This window comes from Saccostrea echinata, unplaced genomic scaffold, assembly GCF_033153115.1.
Source record: "Saccostrea echinata isolate AGI-Se365-2 ecotype Australia unplaced genomic scaffold, CSIRO_AGI_Sech_v1 ptg000041l, whole genome shotgun sequence".
NCBI classification, from domain to species: Eukaryota; Metazoa; Mollusca; class Bivalvia; order Ostreida; family Ostreidae; genus Saccostrea; species Saccostrea echinata.
In genome coordinates, this window is record NW_026889790.1 from 5,027,898 (window position 1) to 5,050,399 (window position 22,502).

At 32.7% G+C, this 22,502-nt stretch overlaps 1 protein-coding gene across 2 annotated transcripts in view; it reads left to right on the plus strand.

Moving 5' to 3' along the window:
* Positions 1-234: 234 nt before the first annotated feature.
* Positions 235-22,502, plus strand: part of LOC133200873 (thimet oligopeptidase-like) — a 28,043-nt gene continuing 5,775 nt past the window's right edge. Inside the window, exons 1-9 of one of the 2 annotated variants that reach the window (XM_061336692.1) lie at positions 235-350; positions 6,672-6,848; positions 10,191-10,330; positions 10,441-10,556; positions 17,569-17,700; positions 19,146-19,183; positions 19,329-19,441; positions 19,713-19,767; positions 21,694-21,858. In XM_061336692.1, coding sequence (XP_061192676.1) covers positions 6,696-6,848; positions 10,191-10,330; positions 10,441-10,556; positions 17,569-17,700; positions 19,146-19,183; positions 19,329-19,441; positions 19,713-19,767; positions 21,694-21,858 — 912 coding nt within the window. In that variant the 5' untranslated portion in view covers positions 235-350; positions 6,672-6,695. The remainder of the gene's footprint in view (positions 351-6,671; positions 6,849-10,190; positions 10,331-10,440; positions 10,557-17,568; positions 17,701-19,145; positions 19,184-19,328; positions 19,442-19,712; positions 19,768-21,693; positions 21,859-22,502) is intronic. The other variant, XM_061336691.1, reaches the window with a different exon arrangement.

Consider the following 22,502-nt stretch of genomic DNA (forward strand, 5'->3'; position numbering starts at 1 on the left):
AAAGAAATTAGTATTTATTGCTAATGGTACTGATAAAAACATTTATGTAAACAGATTGGAGTTTTCTTGTGTGTAAACAAAGCTGATTCAGTCGCTCTGCATGCAGTGCCTGCTCTTATCAGCATCACTGACAGTGATGTAGATAACTCCGCCTTTTTTTCCCTTATGTGCTTATTGTCTACCAGGTGGCAGAAAATGTAGGTCAACGCCGTCCTTTAAACGAGTTAAATAACATCACACACGAAAGAAAGAATAGCATCCTGTTAGTGTTACACTCTCCATGGTCTATGCTGTATGCACTCGAACAGGGAAGACAGTTTGATATAGTTTAATATAGTTGCATCAGACAGGTAATTATTTAACTGTTAATTCTAAATATTTGTAGTTCATAATCGCGTATTACAACTACGAATTATGGAAAGCTGTCAATGACCTAAACGGACATAAACAGTAATGAATGAACAGATCAGGGTACATGTTAATCCGAGACGCCTCTGACTCTAAACCCTGCTTTTATCTGTTTATATCATGGTATTATGACATATGCAGCGAATCTCGGATTAGGTGCATGTGACGAAAACCCCGCAATGCAGCAAAAAGTCATCCAACTTTTTAAAAAAATCTCTCTCTTTCTCTCTCTCATTTCTTATTATAATCAGGAAAGCATTTTCAACATTTTTATGAAAAAGTTTGAATTATTGATTGACACTTATTCAGATCTATTCTAGTGGGGTTTTTTTCTCACTAAAAATTAGATCTCAAAGGTCTGGAGCCCAAATCCATTTAAAAAAAGATTAAAAAGAGGGGGATTAGACTTGGAGTCTTGGACTCCTTTATGCACTGGCCATATATGTTCCAGTATTGATTAATAAGTTTTACTGATTGCTCAATCTAAAATTAGATGTTCCGAATCCGCTACCGCTTCTCAAACATTTAACAACAAAGAAGATTCTGAGATGTTTACAGTACATTGCCTCTCCATCTTTGAACTTGTATCCAGTAAAGTAAATGTATGCATCCGAGGTACTAATTGAAGGTGGTATATGTCTGCGTAACATGTTTCTATATATGTAGCATTCAACAAAATGTTTGTAAAATTTCATGTAAATTGTTTCAGCAAAATATCCATAGATAATGGATAGAATATATATCTGTGTCGTTATGGCATTGTTTTTTTTTCCTGTTCTTGTCCAATATTCATGACAGCGTAATAACTTTGCAGAATTTTACAATTTGAATTGTGCTGTAAAATCATTAAGATATGAATTTGTAACTTGAAATCCAATGTTATTGTCCTCTTACATACAGCTGCATTTATCCAGAATCTGGGACTGACCAAAGTCGCCCTCAAATGGGCTTCCGTAAAATTAAACATCACCAACCCAAACTCTGCCTGACGTGACACAGAAAATGTGCACACCGTGAAAAGCAATTGTGAGTGTGAAAGAATTTTGTATTCGAGATGTATCTTCCACCTGTCCTTCCTTTGTCCCTGTAATTTTGAGTTTACTATAACATCAGTCAGATCATTTTGAAAGATTTATACTAAAAACTAAGGCACTTCCTCTCTATCGATTTCTTCAAGTAAAGAAAATATAAAATATAACAGTCAGGAAGGTACAAGATCTAAGGAATAGATTAGGGGTTTTCTTCAGAAACAGGAGCAAGTTATCTGGATTGTTAGTTAATGGTCATATTTGTGTACATATCCCTGTGTGTGGGCTTCGATTCGATTTTTCAAAGATTTTTTAGACCTGCTCCCTCTGACTCTCTCCAGATGCTGGGCTTTGATACTCATCTTTAGTTGAATTCTGGAGATTCAATCTTCATACGTCTCTCTATATGTTTTGTTTGTAGATTTCAGTCTTGCAAGGATAGCAAACTTGTGAAGTATGATTTTACTTCTGAGGTCAACAATTCTCACTCTGTATTGTTGTCTCTGAATTTGACAAGCTAAGTTGATATCCAGGATTTCATGTGTTTGATGTTTATTACAGTTAACACAGGTTGGGCATTCACAGGATGTAAACCAGTTTTAGAGCGCATTTTCTGGGTGTCCATTACAGGACTCTGGTATTATAAAGTCTAAGAACTCTAAAGGGTAAATCACATGATCTTTTGTGTCTATTATAGGCTTTGTCTTACATGGAACATACACATATTGTTTACAGGTAGCGCAAAAATACTCCTAACACTGAGAACACTGCCCTACATTTACCTTTATGGTGAAACCTCTCTAGATGATAATGTAGTGAACAGCATATGCATTACCTGTAAGTCCCCAGATTTTCCTTCATAGATTTTATTGAGGGAGCAATCTACAAATTAATTATTCATTTTGCTGCAATTAATTTTTTTTATCGTGAGAGATTCCATAAATATATACTTTTGAAAGTTTGAATCCTTTCTTTCTGAATTTTTGTGGTAATTCTGACATGCATGGATGGTAATTAAGTCCTTAGGGACTTAGAATAATATATATTTTCTGATAGACAGTGATATAAAATATTGCTTCTTTCAAACTGAAAAAAGTGCAGATACACATATAATTATAACAGAGTGAAGAAAACAGATACAAGAGAACTGATTCCAAAACTGCATAAAATCCTGACAAACAAAGATACATTGTAGGGTCCAGTAAATGTTCTATCAAGCCTTGGCTGTACTCCTCACAAAAATATTAATCTCTGTGAAGGAGAAATAGACGTACTGTGCTACTACGTATGCAAAAGTGTAAGTCAAATGTGGATTCTCAAAAACTCAAAAGAACTTTTAGAAGACTAGAAATCATCAGATTTTTCCAAAATCAATAAAATCTAAACGAACGATTTTTTCTACACTTAACTATTCCCCACGACAAACTTAAGACCAGGCATATTGACGTCATAGACAACTGCTTCTTCAATAAATATGGAATTTGGAAATTCTGGTTTCTTGTTATTGGTCACCTACAAAAATATCTCGTTAAAATTCGTTAAGATTCTACACACAAATACCCTGAAGTATATATTAAGAAGATGCTGGAATTCCTCATTGTGAAAATCTTTGTAGTCTTTGGAGACCAGTTCTGTCAACAGTCTGATGGCATTTCCAGCACTAATAGTAGTACTAATTGTGTCCCTTTATTAGCCAATCAGTTTCTTCTTTCTCATGATGCAGAGTTTACTAAAAACTTCAGCATGAAAAGAAGAAAAACACCTCTTACTTGGCCTTGTCTTCGACATTTAGAGCTATCAATGGCGTTTCATCAATTAACAATGTTCTTTTTCATTCATATGTTGACTTAATATATCACAGTAACTCGAAATGAAAGACATATCACATCTGAAACATGTTTCATTTTTGGTTGTTTTACTGAAAATAGATATTTACATTCGCAAACTAGCAACTAAATCATAGGACAGACGGTATGTTTTTATCTTTTCAATCGTCAACGTGCCGTCTTTATGCAGCAATATTCGTTAATATTTAAATCACTGAATATTTTCTCCTTTATCTTTTATGAAAACGAGTAACTGATTAATCAATAATCACAATCGACTTCTGAACTGTTTCAATCGATTCTTATTATATACCATCTTTATGAAAGATTTCTTTTAATAAGTACAAAAGCTAAACAGTTTGGTGAATCTTCCATCAAAATGACATAAGGATTCATAATAGGACGTTTTTTCATTGTCAGCACATACAACCTATCATTGAGTCAAATGCTGACTGACTTTTTTCATACTAATTGTTAGTCCATTATTTTATACACTGAACTGTCTACGGATTTTTCCGGGTTCTTTTCCGATCATGACGATGAGCATACGGCGGGTGTGACCGGTCGGCAGGGGATGCTCACTCCTCCATGGCACCCGATCCCACCTCTAAATATTGAGGTCTGTGGTTGCTCTGCTCCAAATTTGTATCGTTTCATTGGACTTTCGAGATTGAATACTGTTTGTTATCTTCATATTTCATTGTTACAACGCGAAATGTAATAACAACGCAAAATGTAATAAACCGGGATTAATACATCTTGCATATTACAATAAACGCAGAATTTTATAATGCAAAACGTCATAGGATACTTCAGGAATATTGCATTTTGCGTTATTACATTTTCCGTTGATGTCAATGCAAAATCTTATAACGCACATTGTAATAAGATATTTTTTGGATTATTATATTTTTTGTTATTGTATTTTGCGTCGATATTTAGCAAAACGCAACAATTCAAAATTTAAAAACACACTTTTTGGTCAGTCAGGTTGAAAATAATTTTCACACCAATGATTATATATATTGCTTTATTATTGGCCGTTTCCTGATCTACGAAATAAAGTAAGTTCCATTTCAAGGGATCAAAGTGCTGTACGTGTTCATAATTTGGCGTATTCAAAATTTAGCACAATCAATGTATATGCAGTTGTTGGCGTAATCATGAATTAGCGATACACACGTCCGTGCCCTATATGGTATTTATAAATGATTATTTAGCGGCATTCATGAATTAGCGCATCATTATCTGCGCCAAAGCGGCTAAAATATGAAGCCCGCTTTTTTAAGTACATATACAGTATTTCCTGCTGTCAGACATGACAATTTTTATTAATTTTTTTTAAATGCAAAAGGACATACTCGTGTTTAGTGTTTATGTATATTTGAGTAACTAGTATTTGATTTAATTATATCATTGATTAAATTCCACCGATTTTAAATCATCTTTCCGTTCAGTAACACTAGTATTCAGTGGATGTACAATTTTTATGAAAGGAGCGTGCAATGCAAAAATTTACTGGGGAACAAAAACTCAAATTCTATGAGACAGACCTTATTTATGCATAAACAAAGGAAAAATATAGAATGTACCGTAAAAAAAATTTCATACTCCTAACCCGACTCAAAATGTAATTACGCAAAATGTATTAATCCTAAAAAGTCTTTTATTACATTTTGCGTAATTACATTCTCCGTTGATTTTGACGCAAAATGTAATGTTAATGTAAAGAAAATAGTAATTATAATTCCAGCTTATTACATTTTGCGTTGTTATTACATTTCGAGTTGTAATAATATGCCTTTTTTGCTTGTTTTAGGGGATGAACGGGTGCAGGAATTATGCTTCTCCAGAAATGTTGTAACCATTTATCCACGTGTAAACAAAGCATTTTGCATTTTAAACACTAGCATACGGTGAATTTGCCTCCCATTTTATTCGGTACGTAAAAGCATGTTCTGTGTACGATCATTTTTTAATCCGAGGTAGGCTTCTGACAAATGAATTGATCCTAAATAAGGGCTAAAATACTCTGATTTACAATTCTTCGGTAATACATTAAGTGCCATATGGAAGTAATGTGACATATTAAACCGGATTACTCCGGATTACTTCACTCCCTAGAATTGGAAATAACAAAACATATTTTTGCATCATGATGCTTTAAAATTAAAATGATTCTAGACCTCTTGGAGGTCATGCTCATCCCATGAAACTGGAAATGGTCAAATTTAAAAAAAAAAAAATTACCTCGCAATTAGGAAGAGTAAGCAACAATGTCGACAGGTCTCACTCGTCGTGAACCTTATGTATTGATCAGGTGAAAGGAATATTCCCTAGTCAAATTTTGTATTAGAAAAGGCCTAACAATTAGTATAAAATATGTCAGTCAAAATTGACCCAATCATATTTTTTTATTTACTAACAAGGTCATTTTAACGACCATGGAATTTCCGAAATGCTGACTTTAAACGAAGTTGTTGAAATCCCTGTATCATCAACTTATCTGTCAGTAGCCTGCCTCGGTTTGAAAAATTGATCGTACTCGGAAAGCCCCTTGAGTATCAAATGAGTTGGAAGACATAAACAACATACTATGCAGGCGACATATACTACATAAATAAAAAGGCTGACGGTGGAAAATCTGAAGTAATCTCCTTTAACATAAAGTTTAGTTGTTAGTTGGCCTTCATCGACTATAGTCAATAAAACATCCAAATATGAAACAGATGTGCGAAGACTCTGTGGTGTTTTTTTTATTTCGAGTTCATATCGAGCCGCATATGAATGGAAGTAACTATTATTTATTGATAAATCGTTGTCGACATATCTGAATGTTGAGCTGAAGGCCATAGCAAGTGCTTTCTTCTCATGTATAAGTTTTTAAATAAATTTTGCTTCATAAAAATATAAAAACAGGTCGGCTATAAAGGAACAACAAACTGATGGAAGACCTGGTCTCAAAAATCTACATAGATATTGTCAATGAATTTCTCAACATCCTTTTAATATTAATGTCCGAGTTCTTGTGTGTAGAATCGGTGAATCAGAGTGATTCTTAACAAAGTAATTTTACTGAGGACCAATCACAAAATACGAAAATTTCTGAGTTCCATTTTTATTGAAAAAGCAGTTTATGATATTAAAAAGCTATGTTGGAACTTTATAACTCCATGCCAATAATATTATTTTCTAACGAAAACTTCCAATATTTAGAGAGCTCTATTGGAAGAAAAGTTAGATAATGCATGAAAATAAAGTGATTCACGAAGAGCAAATCGTAGACGTCTAATAAAAAAAACTTGATCGTATTTGATGAAAGCTTACCGTTGTTGCATGCATGGGAAAACAGGTTTTATTTTTTGCAATATAGAATTTGCTATATAAAATCCTACTTTTACACTCTCAGGGTATTCGTAGGTACACAAACAACATGTCGTCATCGAAAGACAACAAACTGATGTGGAAGTTGACACCAGATATTATGAAGAAATCAGCTGATGAGTTGATGACCAAAACAAAAGCTGTTTACGACGGTGTGGGAGCGCTTTCTCCGGACGCTGTCACCTACAATAATGTTGTAAAGGTATTTACACTCATTTCAAAAGCATAACATACATAAGGTTATGCGTTTTTATATGCTTAGGTGTAACTGTTGGGCATGTATATTAGAAAATTCGGACATGATTGCCATCATATAAAATCACTGTAGAATGTGTTATTATGTTCCGCAAACGAAGTTTGGGAACATATTGTTTTTACTTTCCTTTTCAATTTTTTTTCTTAGGTACTTTTTTGTCTGCGAGTGTTCTCTATAACTACTCATCCGATTGAGGAGAAACCTTTTTTTTAAGGATTAACAGGCATGTTATGTAGATGTGCTGAACAGTCATTTTGCGTGCAGATGCATGCGCGTGAGATGAGTGAAATGACGAAGAAATAGTTTTATCTGTTATATCTTTTATTACGGAGGAATGCCACACCAAATATTTAATAGCTCTTTAAGAAATCCCTTTTAAACTATGGTTTCAGCATTGAAAGACCGATATTAGCTTTTAATTATTTTATTCGAATATTTTTGCATTTTTTAAGAGAAAATGAAAAAAATGTTTTATTTGCAAATAAGATGCTTTTTGGTTTAAATTTTGCTATTAATAAATGCATAATATGAATGTCTACTAAAATATGTTAATAAAGGCTGAATAGACATTTTAATTTTTTAAATAAAAAAATATTTATGAAAATAAAACACATAATCTGTGAATATTTTTTAACCATATGGTTAAAATCTTCATAGAAATAGTCACAACTAGAGAGAATATGTTAGTCAATCATATCTTAAAAAGAAATTGAAATAAAATTGAGAAATTTTAGGGAAATACTTATTTTAATATTTGGACCAATTCCGATCAAAATTAAACTGATCCCGAGCAAAATTAGCACAAAATAAATAAAATAATTATTTACTGTCTTCTTTTTGTATTTACCATTAAGAAATCTATTAGATTATCAAGTCCAATTACTTTTTAACCTGAATTACACATAAACAAACTAGTATTCTTGTGAAAATAAAAAATTCAAAAATTATGTGTTTTATTTTCAAAAATAATTTTTTATTTAAAAAATTAAAATGTTCATCCAGCCTTTAATAACATATTTTATTAGACATTCATATGATGCATTTTTAACAGCAAATTTTTAACCCTAAAGCATGAAATATATGGAGAAAACGAACAGTATTCAAGCTCAAAAGTCCATTAAACAATACAAAATAGGAGCAGAGCAAACACGGACTCCAAATATTAGAGGTGGGATCAGGTGCCATGGAGGAGTGAGCATCCCCTGCCGACCGGTCACACATCTAATTAGCAAATAAAACACATTTTTCTTTTTCTATGAAAAATAGGGGAAAATTCTTATTAAATAATTAACAACTAATATTGGCCTTTTAAGGAAGCGATTGCAACGGTCCAAGAAAAAAAATCCGTTCAATGAATTTTTCTCATTTTATACATAATGTGCCTTACGTTAATGGTATCAAAATATGAAAATTTCAACCATGGTCATCAGGGTTATAAGGATGATATGGTTGCCATGGTAACCGCAGTTTTTCAATATTTTGATATTTATGAGGTGAAATTTTATATATCCCATGCATACAGGTATCAAAATTGAAATAAAATTAAAAAAATTCCACTAGATATTAAATAATATGCTTTATATTCAATGAAAATAAAAAAAATTTCGGAAACTATTCATAGATGTAGTAATGCCACCGCTGCTTTGGGGAGTATTCATTGTAAATTTGCAGTAATATTTTCACCTCAAGAGCAGTTCTCAACGTGTTGACAAAAAATTACCCAATGAATTTTCCAAAAACTAATATATTTTGTACAAATTATTATAAGTGACTTATGGTTAAAATATGAAGTAAGGTCATCACATTCATTTTGAAGCTACATGCATTTCAATACCCCCTCCCCCCCCCCCTTCCTAAAATATTATAAGATTTCATAAATTTCCGTATCGTTTGCTGCTGAACCTTAAATATGTATATTCTGTTAAAAGACTAAAGAAAAATCAATATGTGTAGATTAATAAATACTTTTTTCCTGAAAATTCTATGGTTGTTGCTCATTTTACACGCAAATCAGAATAAAAAAAAGTAAAAAATAAAATCACGTACTCAAAAAAATAAACAAACATCGAGGTCTCTGCACTGTGACCTGGAATGGGGGGAGGGGGGGGGGGTTAGACACCTGTCTGAACATATAATTAATAGGGGTTATTTCATAGAACTTGTATCTACAATAAATATATAAAAATCCTAGTATCTTAATTGGCATACAATATTGATTTGCTATTAATATTTACATCTGCAAATATTTTTCCTTCATATTATTCGCATCATTTTCTCATGAACAAGGTACATGAGAACATGAGGGAGCAAGAATATATCCATTGTGACGTCATAATTCCACACTTGACGTCAAAACTATAATATTTAGTTTCAAAAATAATTGTTGAATGACATAAATTTGCGTCGCTTCGTGCTTATACGCTTCATAAAATATGCCGGCGTGAAGCGTCTTTGTTAATGTCCTCGTAATGTCCTCGTGCATTTTCATAAAATTATTATTTCAAAAATTATTTTTTGCTAGAAAAATCGCATTCTTTCATCTGTTCATAGTTCATCCATAGTCATTAATCACTCCTCCTTAAATGAAACTTAGTATATGTACATATATTAGTAGTGAAGACAGGATGATGTTGTTGAATTATTATGAAAGCACGAGCATGCATATACGCTTGGCTCTGATTGGCTGACACCAAAAATTCAATAATTAAAATATATATTGCATTATGAGGTTCTAAAATTGATTTATATGGGAATTTGTAAAAACACACACATGCAAGTGTGCTGCAGTTTGATTGGCTGAAACTTTAAATGCCTATAACTTTAACTATAATTTTCATTATACTAGTAATAGGACAGAATTTAGAATATAGATAAGTATAATGTGTCCCTACATTACGGTACTATCAAAAATAATGCAGGTATATGCATGTACGCGTTCTCCTTTCTTATTGGATAATACTTGAATGATTATAGCTGTCTTATTTTTCAATTAAATCTTTTTAGATATACATGTAGTTATCTGTACAAAGAGACACTATAAGACGATATATGTGAAAAATCTAGGAAACATGTGCTTGCAGGTGCGCTGAAATCTGATTGGCTAATACGCAATCCTCTAGATCAACATTGTTTACGGATGATATACCTATGATATAAAATGTGGTTCTACAATACAAAAATTTACCTAATTTAATGAAGGATGTAGGGAATGCTGCACCATAAGGGAGTGATGGGCTGTTTGAGGAACATCTGTAAAACTTTCCGTTACATAATTACTATTTTTCATAGGCTCTTGCTGACAATGACTGTGAATACGCTGTGGCGAAGAGCAATCTGGAGTTCATGCAGCATGTTTCTGCTGATAAGGAGCTGAGAGACGCCAGTGTTGAAATTGACAAAAAAATATCTGAATTTGATATAGAAATGAGGTATGTCAATTTACTTTACTAAGTCATCTATAAATTTTACTTAAAGTCATTTTGTTAATAAATTTGTTAGTAAGGTGTAACATCTCAATACAATGAAATGTTTTTGGCAGCATGAGACAAGATGTTTTTAATGCACTGATTGCTTATGAGAAGAAATTTTCGAAAGAAGGCTCAGAAGAATCAAAAAGATATGTAGAAAGAATGATCAAGCTCGGAAGACAAAATGGTAACTTATTTATTGGGGAACAATTTCTTTAAGATTTTGCAATATGTTTCTCATTCACCATGATACAGTATGTGTAAAGTCTTCTAGAGTGTTTCTACAGACTCTAAGTTCATAATATTTGTTCTGTTTAAATAAGAGGAAATGGCAAATGTACTTATTTCTCTATCTGATTGCATGTACCTCTTGGCATATTTGACTCTTGTCTTCATTGCATAGATGGAAGTAATCTTGTATGTGACATACATATTAGACTGAAGAATCAAATATGCAGTGATGTTAAGGTGAAATATGGAGAAAACGAACAGTAATCAAGCTCAAAAATCCATTGAAACAATACAAATCTTGTTGCAAACACGGACTTTTGAAAATATCAGAGGTGGGATCATGTGTCATAGAAGATTAAGCATCCCCTGTCAACAGGTTACATCCAGCATTTGCTGCTTGTTATGATCAGTCAAATGGAAAAATCCGTAGACAGTTCAATGTTTAAATAATAGCATAACAATCAGGATGAAAAACGTCGCTCAGCATTTGACTTAATGAAAGATTGTATTTGCTGCTTAGGTCGTTGTATCAAATAACTTCAATAAAAGATATAAAATTAGATTTCGGTGTTAATCATTTCTTAAAGTGTTCCCCTCCGATTTTAATGCACATCTGCCACTGCTCTGCCCTTGCACGAATCACGTGGTCCAGGCGGTCACGTGACATGCTCCGTAGCGTTCTGTTCACAGAGGCTAAAACATTTTTATTTCTTACCATGCAAGTTATTTTTTTAATACAAGAATAGTCCACTTGTCGCAAATGGCCAATTCTCGGAAATAGGATGGGTGGATAAGGAAATATTTTCTCAGAATGAGCATGATGACCATCACAACAAAACTTCTCTGTCTTGGATGCGTCGTTTTTCCATTGTGGATAAAGTATGGTCGCCCTCTTTTATCTTTTATCTGATATGTTTAAAGTCTAAAGTAAACGGGATTTTAGGGATTTAATATCTATAATATTCTTAAGATATTCAACTATATTTATGCCCGCACTTTCTAAAGAAAGTTCGGGTATATTGTTGTTACTCATGTCTGTCCGTCTGTCCGTCCGTCTGTCTGTCACACTCTTCTTTCTCAAACTCCTCTTACATTTTACACAGTAGCCTAATCATCTTTTGAGAGATGGTTGGTGGTGTCATGTAGATGTCCAGTAAGGTTTCGGAATTTTCATTTTCACCCTGGGGATCAAATGGGGGTCGAAAAATGACGTTTTTAATGCAAAAAGCCCCTGGTTCCCAGAACTCCTCTTACATTTTACACAGTAGCATAATCATCTTTTGGGAGTGGGTAAGTGGTATCCTGTAGATGTGCAGTAAGGTTTTGTAATTTTCATTTTCACCCTGGGGATCAAATGGGGGTCGAAAAATGACGTTTTTTTAATGCAAAAAGCCCCTGGTTCCCTGAACTCCTCATACATTTTACACAGTAGCCTAATCATCTTTTAGAAGATGGTTGGTGGTGTCATGTAGATGTGCAGTAAGGTTTCGGATTTTCTTTTCCACCCTGGGGGTCAAACAGGGGTCGAAAAATGACGTTTTTTATGTAAAAAGCCCCTGGTTCCCAGAACTCCTCTTACATTTTACACAGTAGCCTAATCATCTTTTGGGAGATGGATGGTGGTGTCATGTAGATGTGCAGTAAGGTTTCGGAATTTTTATTTTCACCCTGGGGTCAAACAGGGGTCAATTTTTTTTAAAATATATTTAACATATTTAAACACCTTGGTTCCCAGAACTTCTCTTAAATTTTATGCACTAGCCTTAAATCATGATCATTTGGAAGATGATTTTGTCCTGTGGATGTGTAAAATGGTTTTAAAATTTGCATTTCCATGTGGATGGCAAATAAGGGCAGGAAAAAATGGCCCGTCCATAACCCATGGGGTCATGATTTGTACAAACTTGAATCTACACTTCTTGGGAATGTTTCCATATTAATCATGCTTATGTTGTTCTTGAAAAGAAGAATTTTGAAGACTTTTTTCCCCTTTTATTCCTATATAAAATTTTGATCCCTTATTGTGGCCTGACCCTACCCTTGGAGGTCATGATTTGAAAACTAGAAATATGTCCATAGGACATAAATGCCCCGCCGAATGTATATTACTGATGCAACATGAAAATTTGTATGAGTGTATGAAGTTTGATGAGAATATCTTGAACAGATTCTTTAAAATTGAAACTAAAATCTAAAAATGGAAATAGATGATAAATTCTCACCAAATTATGTATAAGTGCATGCTTACATAAAAATATCTTAGATTGTTTCTTTAAAACTAAGCAAAATACAAATTAAAGAGAAGGGAGGTCAAGGTCACAGGAAAGTGCAAGGTGAAAAGTTTTTGATGCAGTTGAATAGCCCTCACTAATATATATCAGCATATTAGGTTTGATAAAAATATCTTGAATGATTTATTTAAAACTGAGCTTAACACTTATTTGAGAAAAGAGAGGTCAAGGTCAAAGGAAAGGTTGAGGTCAAAATGTTGATGCAGTTGAAAAGCTTACATCAGTATGTATTTACTATTAGCAAATGAAGTTTGATAAAAATATCATAAATGGTTTATTTAAAACGCAGATAATAATTTTAAAAAAAATGAGGTCAAGGTCAAAGGAAAAGTCAAGGTAAAAAAAGTTGATGCAATTGATAGCTCTCAGCAGTATATATCAGCATATGAAGTTTGATAAATATATCTTGAATTGTTTATTCAAAACTGATCTAGACACTAATCTAAGAAAAGTGAGGTCAAGGTCAAAGGAAAGGTCAAGGTCAAAAAGGTTGATGCAGTTGAAAAGCTTACATCAGTGTGTATCAGCATATGACGTTTGATTGAAGTCGGACATGACAAACACTGTATGCCTCGTCCATATTCATGGCAGGGCATAAAAAACTTGAATCTACACTATATGAGGATGTTTCCATATCAAAATGACTAACAAGCAAATTCAAAGAATTGTGGTCCCCTTCTTTCCGTGTCCTAGTGGATGGGATGCCATTATTTATGACATATTGTTTCAAATATGCACGCCCTATCATATGTCATTCAAAAGTAATCACCAGTTAAAATTTTTGAAAATTAGGTAAAACATCAAGGTCAAGGGGTAAAAAATCATAGCATGCTAGGAAACATATTGTTACATGTAATGTACATGTCAAATATGAAAGTCCTATCTCTTCTCAATCAAAAGTTTTAAGGAAATATAACATTTTTGAAAAGTAGGTTAAACTTCAAGGTCAATGTCACAGAGTTGAAAGTCATGATATATTTAGAAAGGTCTTGTCACAGGTAATATACATGTATAATATGAATGTCCTATCTTTTCTCTTTCAAAATGATCAATTTAAAATAATGTTAATTTTTTTGAAAAGTAGGTCAAACTTCAGGGTCAAGGTCATGGGTTCAAAAATCATAGTATGTTTAGAAAGTTCTTGTAGGTAATGTACATGTGAAATATGAAAGCCCTATCTCTTATTATTCCAAAGTTATGACCAAGGTTAAATTTATTGTGACAGACGGACAGACTGACAGACAAATGAGATTTAATGTCTCCTAGGTCCCTTTCGCGAAGACGGATGACAATAATGCCCTTGCTGTTCTTGAGAAGAAGATTTATGATGGAAAAAATCCCCTGCATTTTTCTATGTAAATCATTGGATCCCCATACTGTAGATTCCTAAATATACGCGAGGAATTAATTATCGCGTAATTACGCGAGAAGCACCACTCGCGAAATAAAATTACTCGCTTTTATTTTTATGGTGCTGAAATCAATGTAAAATCCCTTGATCAACCGTCCACTCGTGAATTATTGTTCTCGCGATTTGACGTTAAAGAGCCATTTCGCGTTAATAAGTACTCGCGAAAAATAAGGAATCTACAGTATGTGGTCCCATCTTACCCCAGTGGGTCATAATTTGAACAAATTTGAATCTACACTAAGTCTATGTAAAGAAAGTTTCAACTTTTTGGGCCCAGTCAGTGGTTCTTGATAAGACTTTTTTAAATGATACCACCAAATTTTCACTAATTCTTGATTATCCCCCCTTGAAAGAGGGTGTGACCCTTCAGTTGAACAAACTTGAATCCCCTTTACCCGAAGATGCTTTGTGGCAGGGTTGGTTGAAACTGGCCAAGCGGTTCTAGTGAAGAAGACAAAAATGTAAAAAGTTTACAGGCGGACAGATGGATGACAGACAAAATGTGATCAGAAAACCAGAAAAACTCAAGTGAGCTAAAAACTGATGATCACAAGTACTTGGAAAGAGTTACAGTATTTGAAAAGCAGTTTTTTTATGCATTGTTTTCAGAAGCTGAAAAGGTATGACTTGTATCCATGTTGAAAAAAACTTCACATTTCAGAAAACAGTATGATTAAAAATAGTTAATCAAGGTGCTTTGAGTAGCAAAATAAGCTAAACTGGTATAGCTTATTCAACCACAGAGCTTAGTCAATTTTAAAATGCACAACCTTTTCAACTCTTAATCATTCTTAAAAATAGTTATATCATTCATTTCTGATTCAAGGGAGAACTAGAGATATGACCAGAAGTATATCCGTTGACTAATAAACATGTACATGTATATTGTGTTTTTAAAGTTATTAATGTTTGTTTGTTGTTAAATGTCCCTCTCGGGAATTTTTCACTCATATGGAGACACCACCACTTAAAATTAATGAAGACGTACAAGTCGGATTTGAGGTTAACATTCATTATAGGAGTTTTCAACAATTAAGACGTAAAGAGATAACTCCCCCTCGCCCTTGCCCTGTTTGTTCATGAAACTAATACTTTGTTTTGACATAAAAAATGTGAATATATACAAATAGTTTAATGGTCCATCTCTTTGAATGATTTTCATTCCTAATTCTACATGGGTTGACCGAAATTCATGAATGAAATGTCAAGCAATCTTATCATTGATGCTCTTTTATTTTATTTGATGTAGTCATATTATAAACATTTCAAGTTCATTAAGAGAGTGGGGATGACCTCCAAGGTTCATAACCTTAAACCATTAGATATACATAACATAATACTAGTAACACAAGAAACAAAATTATGTATAGTCAAATGGAAAAGTTTTCTACTATTCTGGAGTCACATGATCATTTGTCATTTCAGGGACAGGGAGCGGCTAGGGAGATTGGACACCCCCCCCCCCCTGGAATTTGCAGAATTATTTAAATAGGACTATATACTGATTTACAGAAGCAAATAAAAAATGACTTTGGATGCCCTCCCCCTTTAAAAACATGGACCCCACCATCATTGTATTTATTTTGTTTGTTTTTTGTTTTGTTTTTTTCCCCGGAAAAAATTCCTGGATCTGTGCCTGTAACTGAATGTAAAGTCGACAACGGGAGATAACTCTTCACAATTTGAAATTCGTCTATTGTGGCATCGAGGATCTTTGATCCTTTTTAAACTTTTACCTAATCATTTGCATTTCGGTTATTTTACCCCATTCAATACTTAAAATTGTACTTACCGACTGTCATAGATCCTGTCAACTTCATGAAATATAATCCACCTAAAACACAAAATGAATTAATTTCTACTGATATACATGTAACGATGTTTACACCACGCTGCACCATGTGCAATGATAATGGTAAAACTAGTACTAGTAGGGTGACGCAAGCCCAATGTGATGTAGAAGTTTTCAAAATGGTGTTCACATACATATACAGTACAAGAACAAATTTTAAATTATCATAACAAACGATGTTTTAACGTAATTTGCCATGTAGGCCTATTTCCAAAAACATGCAATTTGTGTGTGTGTGTGTGTGTGTGTTGGAGGGCGGGGGGTGACAAAATTGATTGGGTATGGCTTTTCAAGGAGGTTTTTGTCTAATCAAATACTAAATGCAAAGTTTGCACATTTTGTTAAATTCATCAAAAACGCTATTACTAAAATAATATTATTTGTTGTTGAGAAAATAAATTTAAAAAGTTCCAATTATGGGCCAAAAATTTATATCCCCCTTTTATCAAAACCTAATTTACATCATTAATTAAATTGTGTTATTTCAGACTGGTAATAAATAAGTAAAGGAAATACCAATAAGAGGCTCATGGGTCACATGGTCACCTGAGCATTTTATGCTCGAACTGACGAATACATGTACATGTACTTTGTAAATTATAGAATTATTTTGACTTTTTCCTTGGTAAGCCCAATATGAAGGAGTGTGCATTTAGAGGCAAACACCTTCGTGCGGGTATTACTGTCTCATGATAGTATCTAGTTCTAATTGTACTTAGGCGATCTTTCATAACAATTATATAAATTGCTCAATCAAGGACACATCTCTTCCCCAGCTTACTTTGACTGGGCACAAGAACAAACATCATTTTTAACCATCTCCCTTCCTTCACTAAAACAATCAATCCAATTAATGATTGAACTTCTGGTAAGTCGTTTGTCTTCTTATAATTATACAAATTATTATATGCTACTGCAAAGGAATTTCCAAGATATACATTAAACTTAAAAGCCTTTCGTTGCTCGAGTACGACTAAGTCAGCCATTTTTTGTCACAAGTCATCTACACATTGACGGCATTTTCACATTGTGAAGTCACAAACATGGATCAAAGCATTACGTAGCAGCTGCTTTTCATAGAACATGTTTATGACTATTTGTGTGCCAAATTTCATTCTAATCTGAATAGCGGTTTTGTAAATATAGAAATAGATCGCAAACATTTTGATCACCCCTCGCATTGTTAATTGATAAAACGTCGTCGCTATATCTAATTGTAGAGTTGAAGGCCACAGCAAGTGTCTTCTCATATATAAGTTATTTAATAGATTCTGCTTCAAATTGAAAATTTTAGCTCTATTGTTATTTATACAAATTAAAAAAAAAATGTATTTCGTATTAAATAAACTTTTCATTGTTCGTGTTATACAATAAACATTAAAATAAATATATATATATTTTAAAAATTGTTTAGGTCTCGATCTGCCTGAAGAGAAACAACAAAAAATCAAAGAAATCAAGAAGAGAATGAGTGATCTGTCCATTGACTTCAGTAAAAATCTGAATGAGGAGAACACCATCCTCACTTTTACAGAAGAAGAACTTGGTGAGGGAGTTATTCCCATCATGTTTCTCCCCCTCCCCTCTCTCTCTTTCTCTCTCTCACACCATTCTCCATAACCTTATAATGATGGTTATGGAGTATAGAATCCACAATTTCCATCTTTAACTGAGATCAAGAGAGATGTTTTCAGTGATGGGATACTGACAGGTCCCAGACCCCAAGACCATAAATTTAAGTCAGAATTTTGATTTTTAATATCTTGAGTTTTATTTAATGTATTTGCTTAAAAATTTGCAATTTTATATAACATTTAAATTCAAATATATGATAAATTTTTTTTTTCAATATCAAAATTATTTCAAAAGTTATATTGGTTTGAAATTTTGTCTTAAGTCTATTCTCAGTTTATGATCCTGGGGCCAGATGTGGGTGTGCCAACATTAATTATATGGTGACTGGAATAGGATATGTACCTTTTGAATTCTTCAGACAATTTATAGGTCTGTCACATCAGCAAATATGGATTTGACAAAAAGATGCTCTACAAATAAAAAAAAACTGACATTTTCCCAGCTTCTATCAGATATCCCCAAGTAGTGTAAATAGTAACAACGGAATACAGTTGAACAGAGCCTTAAATACTAAGGTTATCTTCTTAAAGAGTAGTGCTGAAATAAAATAAAATACTTTTTTCTCTTTTTCTGTTTTCTTTCTTTCTTCTTTTTTTTAACAAAAGTTTTATTAATTTGTTGAAAAATGTAAATCATTTTCCAATTCTTGGTGGACTGGACCTTGAACAAGAAAGTGCTATGACAGCCTTGGTTTGAAATTAGCAAATGATTTTATTCGTTGAATATAAAGAAGTACATGTAGTGAATGTTTTGATAAATCTGTTCTTCAACACAAATGATATTGTATTGAGTACAGGAAATAAACAGAAAAGTCTAAAGGTCAACAAAAACAAAGGACTTATTGTCTGTGTGTGTGTTTTGTAGTCTACAGTCACAAAAGTCATCAATTGTCATCTTTACTCATATACATGTACTACAGGAAATGTTTTTGTCAAGTTATGCTGCATCCGGTTCATCTGGGTGTACAGTTAAATAATGAAATCTGTGATAGTCTGAACTGTAATCTTAAAACTTGTACAGTATTTATTAACTCCAACAAGATTTCTTATATATAATCATTTTATACAGCTCAAAGTTAAGGCTATGTTTATTTGGGAGGACAAACTTATGTTTTAGTTACAAGTTTTAGAAATTCAAGATGCACATTTTGTTGTTTATAGTTAAAAAATATTAAAAAAAAACAAAAAAAAAAAAACAATGGCTTTTTGTTGTAAGAAGTAGACAACTGACTCCTTCATTTACTGTTTTTACGTAATGGTCCTTAATGTGAGAAAAAGTCTGTAGAAGATTTGAGTTAAGATCTAGCCTGGCAAATAATTAAATGCATTACCTTTATATCATGTCTTTAATTGACAGTTGGACTCCCTGAAGATTTCCTTAAATCTCTAGAAAAGGTATGAACACATGTATTAAACATATATATGGTTAAAACAGACATATCAAAGATGAAATAAATTGTCTAATCTCTTAAATTGTTTACAGATTCTAATGACCACACACATTTTTTTATAAAGTGTCAGTTTCTCATTATTCCTGTAGAATGACGAGGGTAAACTGAATGTGAGCCTGAAGTATCCCCATTATTTTCCGTGTATGAAGAAAGTCAGGAATCCGGACACTAGAAGAAAACTAGAAACAGCATTTAACTCGAGGTACTTAACAGCACAAATATCAAAGTTCTGGTTAGAATCATGACATACATATGCATTAAACATATAAAAAAGATACTTTAAGGCATAGGAATAATTTGAAGTGCATCCCATGAGAAAGACTATTATTAAGAGCATAGAAGTATGACTAATGATTTGATAGTATTTTTTGCCAGTCAAAACTCTTCTATCACATTCATAAAGCAGTGCTTGTGGAATTTATTGAAAATATGAAACCTTTCTTGCATTCTTTTAAGATATGTTTCATTTACAGGTGTCTTAAAGAAAACACTGCCATTTTAGAAGAACTGGTAGAGCTCAGAGCCAAGGTATAATTAGAGTTATGATCTTCATCACGCACTATTGTTTGTTTTCAGCTCTTTGTTTACTAGAGTTATGAAATTCTCTGTTTGAAGGAGCATGCCTGTCCTTGTAGAAAGTTGAATAGATACCTAAGGAAAACTGATCTATTGATTGGCTTGTCATCATGTTTGAAGGAGCATGCCTGTCCTTGTAGAAAGTTAAATAGATACCTAAGGAAAACTGATCTATTGATTGGCTTGTCATCTTTCAGTATCCGATTTCTGTTACCAATATTTAAGATTCTCTACAGCTCCCCAGTAGCCCCTTTCACAAAAAACGCTTATAACTGAGATAAACTATGATAAGATCTCTGTAACTCATTTATTCACGAAAGATAATTTTTGTCTAAAGGCATTGACAATATATTCTTATGTAATAGAAAATAAGATTTTTTGTTCTTTCTATTGCTAAGATACTTGTTAAAAAAATTTTTAAAAAAAATTCTATAATTTTTGAGATTCTAAGATATTTTGTGAAAAGTTCTACAGAAGTGAAAATTTGATGACTCTCAGGGCAATTTCATGATATTTTATTTTTCCATCATATTAATTAAAATAATAAATCAAGATCTTTATTCAAGTGTCTTCAAAAAATAATTAATTCATTTCCCCATATAGGTTTATACATGTATATGGAAAAAGAAGCAAGTGCATGGTGTTGCTAATCTGACACCGTATTGAGTAGAGAATAGTAAGACTTATTGATGCGATTGGAAATATTCCATTAGGATATAAGTGTGTAATTGCTCTCTCTCTCCCCAAATGTCTTGAAAGCTGGTGTATTCAGAATAACAAGGATGAAAAAGGAACATTGAGGCATACCAGCATTATTCCTCAGTGTAAGAGTTTTTTTAAAGTCACCAACAATTATTGTGTTTTTCCGTTTTGTTACCCTTGGTTTTGCCTTGAGAGTGTTCATTTGCTTTAAATTGTCAACTAAAACTATTCTACAATCCTTCACCCATCGAAGATTGATGAGGCTTGTAGCAAACTTTTCTCTATCGCTATTACTATGATCCAGGTCAGTAGGGCATACGTAGGTATAAGGTTCATTGTTGTACAAATTGTTATTTATATCACCTCCAGCTTTAAAACTTATCATGGTTTTTGTTCCCTTTCATTGTGCTTTCTGATCCCCTTTTGAAGTGACCTCTATCATATCTTCCACTGTGGTCATGACTTTCCTTCAAATTACATGTATCTGTACTGTTGAATGTTACCATTCACATATTTTCCCTCTTTGGCTTCAAAAGCCCCCCCCCCCCCCAAAAAAAAAAAATGGACTTGATGGTCTGGATAAACTATATTTATGAAGTTTCTTGTTTTTTTTAATATGTAAATGAAGACAATCTCTTAAGGAGAATTTGATTAAGAGCCCTCTATACACTGCACACTATAGAGTTTTGATTTTGTGGTATTTTTATGCAGATAGAGTGATCTGCCCTTTGATCAAGAATAAAATAAATTGAAATGTACAGTTTATTACTTAATTTGTGATCAAATCAAGCATTTATAACACTTTAATAGGCCAAGATGAATAGATAGAACACTTAATTTGCAGTTATTTTGCCCACTTAAGTAAACAACAGTGATTTATGCTCATCAGTACTTCATTGTCTTTGAAAATTTTTCCTGGGGGTAAATGCAAGGCACCCTATGCTGAAAATGTGATAGATAAGCTCAATACTTACACCTTAACACACTATAATTTTCTCAATATCCCAAAAAATATTTTTGTCTAGTGTATAGAGGGTCCTTAACTTAATGCAAGTGTAGTGATTTCTAAAAATATATTTTTATATGAAATTTTTACTGTAATTGATTTGCTTTCCAGTATCTGAGGAAAATTCTTAAGTTAAAATGTTTACTAAGCAGGCACATTTATAATTTCAGAAAGCTGACATTCTAGGATTCCCTACCCATGCTGCTTTTGTGTTAGACATGAGAATGGCCAAAGATCCTGACACGGTGAAAAATTTCCTGGTTGATCTGGCCCAGAAACTGCGCCCTCTACAAAATCAGGAAGTTAAAGTGTTCCTTGACTACAAGAAAGAGGAAGTAAGCTAATATGCTTATACCTTAGATGTATTCTATTGTAACATTAAAAACACATGTACTGAATTAAAGTTGTGAATAACTGTACATTTTTAAAAGTACTGAATTATTATTTTTGGATGTTGGCTGTTATATAAAAGCATCATATTTTCAATTTAATTGAGCAGAAACAATACAAATTGTTCCTAATGTATTAATAATGTATGTACCGGTAGTTTCTACTGTGTATTTTATGTGTATATTCAGTGTATATTATGAGAAGGATTAGAGTGTGTTCTTAGACAGTTGAATGTTTTAGATTTCGAATGGTTTTCAACAAAGAAAAATACACTGAATGTGAATATTATGTATTGAATAAAATTAACAGATGTCTTAAGGAATACATATAGTTGTCAATGTTGAATAATACTCCATATTAACAAGATTTTGTGCAGATTTGCATTTTGTATTCAAAAACTATACAGCATATCATAAAAGAAATGAAATAGATATTTTGTAAAATGATATGTTTAAAGATTTTGAGGTGTTGAGAAGTTGATAAGATTTATTGTTCATAATTTATTCATTAAGAGTACAATGCATTCTCTGAGACTTAAAAGTTCTTTGTTTGGTAATTAAGGAGAAAGATATGACTGGAAAACAAACAC